Source organism: Poecilia reticulata, chromosome 13, assembly GCF_904066995.2.
Source record: "Poecilia reticulata chromosome 13, P_reticulata-male-v2, whole genome shotgun sequence".
Taxonomy (NCBI): Eukaryota; Metazoa; Chordata; class Actinopteri; order Cyprinodontiformes; family Poeciliidae; genus Poecilia; species Poecilia reticulata.
In genome coordinates, this window is record NC_088842.1 from 26,075,001 (window position 1) to 26,081,706 (window position 6,706).

Sequence of the window (6,706 nt, forward strand, 5' to 3'; positions counted from 1 at the left end):
ACAAAAAACAGCAAACCAATTCAGTGTGTTACCCTGCAACCTTGGATGGCTGAGGGTAATGTACAGAATGTCTTCACTCAACGTGTGATGCCGTGGTATGAGAAAGACGAAGACACACATGTTGAGCTTCCTTCACATTCAGCCGGAAGATTTCTTCTTCCTCTGTGTTATAAACACACTTCATATACAACATACTTAAGATATTGCATACTTCAGGCATCACATACTTCAGTAGAGAATCATTAGCTTCATTCTACCAGAAATGACTGTAATATACCTTTAAACCAAACAATAATTATTTTAACATGCTCCATTTAGCATTATGAATTCCATCAAATTACAAAATTAATTCACAAATAGATTTAGTTCTCTAAACCATATTAATTTTGTAGTTATGAGACCTTTTGTATTTAACTATCAAGATAAAAAATATATAAAATGGCTTCTAACTATTTTAATAGCTTTTTCCATTTTTAATCAACACAAATAAAATATACTTTAACATTTAAGCATCTTAGCTTTTAACAATATCCATTGTTGCAATAGGACAATAATATTGTTATGTTGCAACAATATTGCAATTTTGTTAAATAGTTGTTACATAAAGAACTATTCTTAATATAAAACTGAAAAAGGCGCAATGTTCCTTTAATACTGTGCCTCTGTAATCAATCAATCAATCAATCAATCAATCAATCAATCAATCAATCAATCAATCAATCAATCAATCAATCAATCAATCAATCAATCAATCAAATTTTATTTGTATAGCACATTTCAGCAGCAAGGCATTTCAAAGTGCTTTACATAATTAAAATAAAAACAGAAATAATCAGCGAGAAAGAGAGAGATTTAAAAAAATAAAAAAACAAAATAAAAATAAAAACAAAAAAACAAAAAACATTACATCATTAAAACGTCGAAAAGAAAGAAGAAGAAATTAAAAACATTAAAGACATAAAAAGATGGAAGACATCAAAACCTGCACTCTAACCCTAATTTAGCCATAAGCAACTCTAAACAGGTGAGTTTTAAGTTGAGATTTAAAGGCACCCAGTGTTTCAGCTCTTTCACAGTTTTCTGGAAGTTTGTTCCAAATCTGTGGTGCATAGAAACTGAATGCTGCTTCTCCTCGTCTGGTTCTGGTTCTGGGGATGCAGAGCAGACCAGAACCAGAAGATCTGAGGGGTCTAGACGGTTGGTACAGTAATAACAGATCTTTAAGGTATTGTGGTGCTAAACCGTTCAGTGATTTATAAACTAACATCAGTATTTTAAAGTCTATTCTCTGAGCTACAGGGAGCCAGTGTAGGGACTTTAAAACTGGTGTTATGTGCTCTATCTTCCTGGTTTTAGTGAGAACCCGAGCAGCAGCGTTCTGGATCAACTGCAGCTGATCCAGCTGATATACTCAGCTTCATATATGTCCTAAAGATATGGTTTATCTGGTTTTTCAACAAACCCATAAAAAGTATCACATAAAATACAATAAAGAAACCAAAATAATGTCCTTTGAGTGAGAACTCTCTCAAAAAGTGCAAAACACAAGTTCAAATTCAGCTGGCTCCTCAGCTAGCTCACACACAAGTCCCGTTACACGATAACAATCACAAAACCAACTTCGTGACTCATTAGTTGACATTCGATTCACGAACCTTTTCAACTCTTCCAAGAGTACTAACATATATGCATAAAACCATATTTCTACTGACCTGCGGTATGAGAAAAACGAGACACACGTTGAGTTTCCTTCACATAGACATAATATCACATAGACATAATATTTATAATATTATGTCTATGTTCCTTCACATTCAACCGGAAGATTTATTTTTCTTGTGTGCTAAATCTTCTCTATGTCACCAACGCGGCAGCAACCGTAGCGGTTGTGTATGGAATTGCATAGTATTAACTGGACTAAAGAAGTAATTAAAACGAGAAATTAATGCGCAATTTCAATAGGCCTTCGCAGCGCTTAGCTGCTCGGGCCTAATTAAATATACAAAAATAAAAATTATGTTGGGGTGCCTATTTTCTTAATTATTGTTTAATAATTCTTTATTATTGCTTAATTACAGCTGTTAATCAGTGAAGGAAGTTTAAAGGGGTTCATGTGAAGACAAGAATCCAGTTTTGTAGTTTGCAAAAGTTGTATGCTTGCAGTAGATCAGTGGTCCCCAAACTACGGCCCGCGGGCCGGATCCGGCCCGCCGCCACATTTGGTCCGGCCCCCTGAACAATACCAGAAAGCATTCAGATTTTTTTTCATATATTGTATTTTCCGGTTTATATGTAGATTTTTCTTCAACCACCAGGGGGCTCTTTAGCAGATAGTGTGTCCTGTAAACTGTGGGTGTTTTGTTTTGCATGGCGCATTGCTGCCATCTGTTGGACTTTTAGGGAACTGCTCAACTTTTATGTTATGTAATCAGTACTGTTGGTAGCGGTAGAGCAGATGAACACGTGTCTGTTATGAACGCCGCATTCAGGTCGAGTTCTCCGAAGCAATGCCTGTAAGTAGCAGTTTATACTTCAAAATGAGCATTTATGTTAACATATGATAAAATAAGTAACTTGTTTATTGAATTAGTTTTGGAAATACCTGCGGGCGATTTGATTATGTGTTACGTCATTGCTAACTAGCAGGCTGCTAATATTTCTCAGGTCGTTACGTAGAATTGCAGCTCATAGCATTCAGAGGTTTCTGTTGTATCAGTTGTACTTCTAATGTATGTATCTGAATGTAAAACACTTCTGTAAGCTGCTCTGAGCTCATCCTGAGATGTTTGTGTTTTGACAGTTTCACTCCATTCTACATGGAAATAAAGGAAGAACTAATTAATCCTGACTCGTGTGAAAGGAGTTTGGCTGATGGTTAGTTTTGGTACAAGACGCCATAGCGAGACCATTACAAAGTGAATCATTGGAAGTCAAAATTGGAAATAAAAGAAGGAAGCGCCCATTAAAACGGAATTAGGTTTTAATAGGGAATTGAAATTTGAGAATGTTGATCAGTTAAATAGCATTGAGGGGGAATGCTATTTAATAGTTTTTTAAATAATACTGGGATCATTATGAGAATTTGAGGTATAGATATTAGGATCCAGTAGATGGCAGTAGTGCAACAATAATGGATGCAAGCTGCTGTTGAAATCTAAAGAAGAAGAAGAAGAACGTGCCCATTTTCTCTTAGCACATGCTAGTAGCAAACACGAAGGATCAGCACTTTTACTGTTACAGTTAATGTTCGGAAACGACCGTAATAAGTTCACTAAAATCTAAACTTGGCAACTTTTTATTTTTCAACATAATAAATTGTGATATTCAATTGACCTGTTATGACTCAAATTTTGACTGTCCGCCCCCTCTGCTGCTGCATCGTTGTGGAAAACTTGGAGCGGCAGAGATATCTGAGGTTTATATGTGTATGTTTACTGGTTAAAAAAAAACTTTGGGGTTGTGGTTTATAGTCCGGTGCGGCTCATAGTTAGGAAAATACGGACTATAATCCTTCCTGGATTTTTTCTGTGAAGAACCCAGAGAGGTTTATTTGGTTATTTATTTTAATAATAGTGTTATTATTTATTTTCTGACTTTTGTTCTGCAAAGAACCCAGAGAGGGTTATTTGATTGTGCTTTCTGGAAAACAATACATTCTTACATTTAGGCACTCCTGCAATCATCTCACTTTTTCTATTACAAACTGACTCCGGCCCCCGACCAGAGAAGGAAAACGTTATGTGGCCCTCACAGGAAAAAGTTTGGGGACCCCTGCAGTAGATCTTATTATTTTGTGTTCATCATTTCACCCATAGCTCTCTTTACTTCGCTTCATCGATTTGAAAATTAGTTTTAAATATATGTAAGCAATATTACCTTTTATGGTATTGTTGCCCTCCAAAATATTTTACACACTTTAAGCATATTCAACATTTTAACAGGTTGGTAGTTCCTGGGGAAAATTTAATAAATTATAATTTATTGTAGAAATCATTTTCATCTTCTGATGTCAGGCTGTTATTTATTTTTGCATTAAACTAGCTAAGACACCAAAAGAGAAAAATACTATGAGAGAACCCAGTTTCCAGTTGTTCTGGCATGTTCTGACTTTTACTAAATATTTTTTGACAAATACTTGACCAGAGTTTATTGCCACACTATACTACATAGAAACCTATACAATATTTTCAAATAAATGTGGGTATTATCTGTTTTAACAAATTTTCTTTTGCTGATTTTAAAGTGCATCCGCCCTTTGAGAAAAAGGGAGATGCAGTCAAATGAAGTGTTGTTTTCCAACTGCGGTACAGGTGTAAGAGATTGCTTCATCTTTGAACAAATTAAACGGTTCCCCAATATTACACAGAATTTATGACAAATCACAAACAACCAATTCCATTCAAAATAGTTTTTTAAATGACATAAGCAGGAAAATGCTAAAATACCCCTTGACTCTTTGGGAATATTGCTCCTCAGAGTTTTCTTTTCCATGGACGTCATCAGAATGGTCTGTTGAAAAGCTTTAAATAGAGAGACAGAATCAGCAGGTGCAACTGCAGGGTTACATCACCTGAAGGAGACAAGGTTCTCTTTGAGGCACAAAGATGATGTCTACAAATAACTTAGAGGAATTAGTTCACTTGTAAAATATCCTAGAAATATTTTGAACTATTTCTTTTGCGATTGCAAGCTCACTGCTGAACTGCAGTGGTTTTTATTGTGACTTTTTAATTCCAACTGAAGGTCTGCTTCATTTTAATTCTGTTTAACATTTTTTTTTTCCTTTTTTGTACAAATGATCAAATACAGAAACGTTACAAATGTGAAAGAGTTTATGATCATTGGCTTCCCTGGACTTCCACCAGAGTACTATGGCATAGTATCGTTTGTTCTCTTACTTGTTTTTATTGCTATTGTATTTGGAAATGTTTTTATTCTTGCTGTCATCATATGTGAGCGGACTCTCCACAAGCCAACGTACATGATCTTTTTAAACCTTGCAATGACAGACCTGTTCTTTGGCATTGTAACACTCCCAAAAATCATCGCCAGATATTGGTGGAATGATATGATGTGCTCGTTTGGATTTTGCTTTGCACAGATGTATTTTGTTCACTCTCTGGGAGCGATTCAATCGTTAATTTTGCTGATGATGGCTTTGGATCGCTTTGTTGCTGTATGTTTTCCATTTAAATATCCAGTTTTATTTACAAACAAAAACATTTCTATTTGTTGCGGCTTGTGCTGGATTCTGACTTTTATACGGATGACGGGAATTGTGCTACATGCGCTGACGTTGCCCTACTGTGACCTTAATACCATCATGCAGTGCTACTGTGATCATAATTCCGTCACCAAGCTGGGATGTGGGGATGATGTTGCTTATGTAAAAATGGTTGCATTTGCAAATGCAATGGTCACTCTCTTAGTTCCTCTAACATTTATAATTAGTTCTTACTTTTCTATCATTATGGCTGTTGTGAAAATGTCTGCCTCTGGGAGGGATTACAAATTCCTGTCCACATGTGCCCCTCAACTCTTCATTACCTGTCTATACTACGTGCCAAGATGTATTGTATACATTACTGATAATTTGGGAATCAAATTTAGCCCTGATGCTCGTATTATTATAACAATGCTGTACAGCCTCATACCTGCAGCCGTCAACCCTGTGATATACTGCTTGAAAACTATGGAAATAAAAAACGCTTTGACCCAGAGATTCAGTAATAGGAAAATAAATCTTGCATTTCAAAATGAGACCAAACTTGTGACGAGTAAACATGTATAGATTTACTACATAAAATTTAATGTTGGTTTTAGTTCATGAAAGTTTTTTTTTTGTTTGTTTGTTTGCTTATAAGTTATAAGAGCAGTTTGGCATGTAGCACATATATCCTGTGTTTAACTAAATTATTTAAAAAAAGAAACAAGACAACCATTTGCAAACATAGAAGATGTTTAACATTTAAAGATTGAACGTGAATATGCTTTAGATATTTAAAGACAGATCTTCTTTTTTTTCCTGAAATTAAAACATTAATTCTCTATGTCCTTTTAAAATTTGCTTTTGTGGTTGTTAATGTAAGCAGTGCATTTCATAAGGTTCTGATGTAATTTGGCCTCGTTGTACGTCAGATGAATTGACTGAAATGAGAATACTGTCTGCTCCAATGTTCTGACTGTAAAAATTTATATATATATTAAATATTTTTCTTTTCTGCAGGAATCAGTTCTGTCTCACATGGTTTAATTAAAGCTCTCCTTGATTTAACCACTAGATGGAGTTAAACTGGCAATATGCTTTTCAAAAAGTCCACATTCACAATATATGTAATACTTTTTACATTAAACTGGAGCCTTGTGATAGACCTACAGCCTGTCCAGGGTTCATCCCACCTCTGTGCTTTTTTAAACCAATGAGATTACAGATTTAAGTAAATGTGCTTGTTTAAGGTTTTATGGAGTAACAGCTGAAACATTGTATTAGATTACAATTAAACAATATAATATTTGGATATTCTCATAACATATAAAAAACTGCAGTGCAAGCATGACTTTTTATGGCTTTCTTTCACGCGAAGAACATTTATGTAGAGTTTTATTTAATTGGTGTAGAGAATTACATTTTCTCAGTGACGTGCTATATTTTCGGCCAATAAACTACAAAATCTATCTGGTTTCTACTCCATCTGAATACTGACAT

General features: G+C 34.9%; 1 protein-coding gene across 1 annotated transcript; it reads left to right on the forward strand.

Annotated features, from left to right (window-relative positions):
• Positions 1-4,583: 4,583 nt before the first annotated feature.
• Positions 4,584-6,156, forward strand: LOC103474961 (olfactory receptor 2AT4-like). The gene has a single exon (XM_008426258.2). It carries the CDS (start codon positions 4,796-4,798, stop codon positions 5,789-5,791), a length of 996 nt encoding a protein of 331 aa, XP_008424480.1. The 5' UTR covers positions 4,584-4,795; the 3' UTR covers positions 5,792-6,156.
• The last annotated feature ends 550 nt before the right edge of the window (positions 6,157-6,706 follow it).

What these genes read in the sequence shown, in the direction of transcription:
- LOC103474961 (XM_008426258.2), top strand. Translation starts at nt 4,796, where the DNA reads ATGATCAAATACAGAAACGTTACAAATGTGAAAGAGTTTATGATCATT.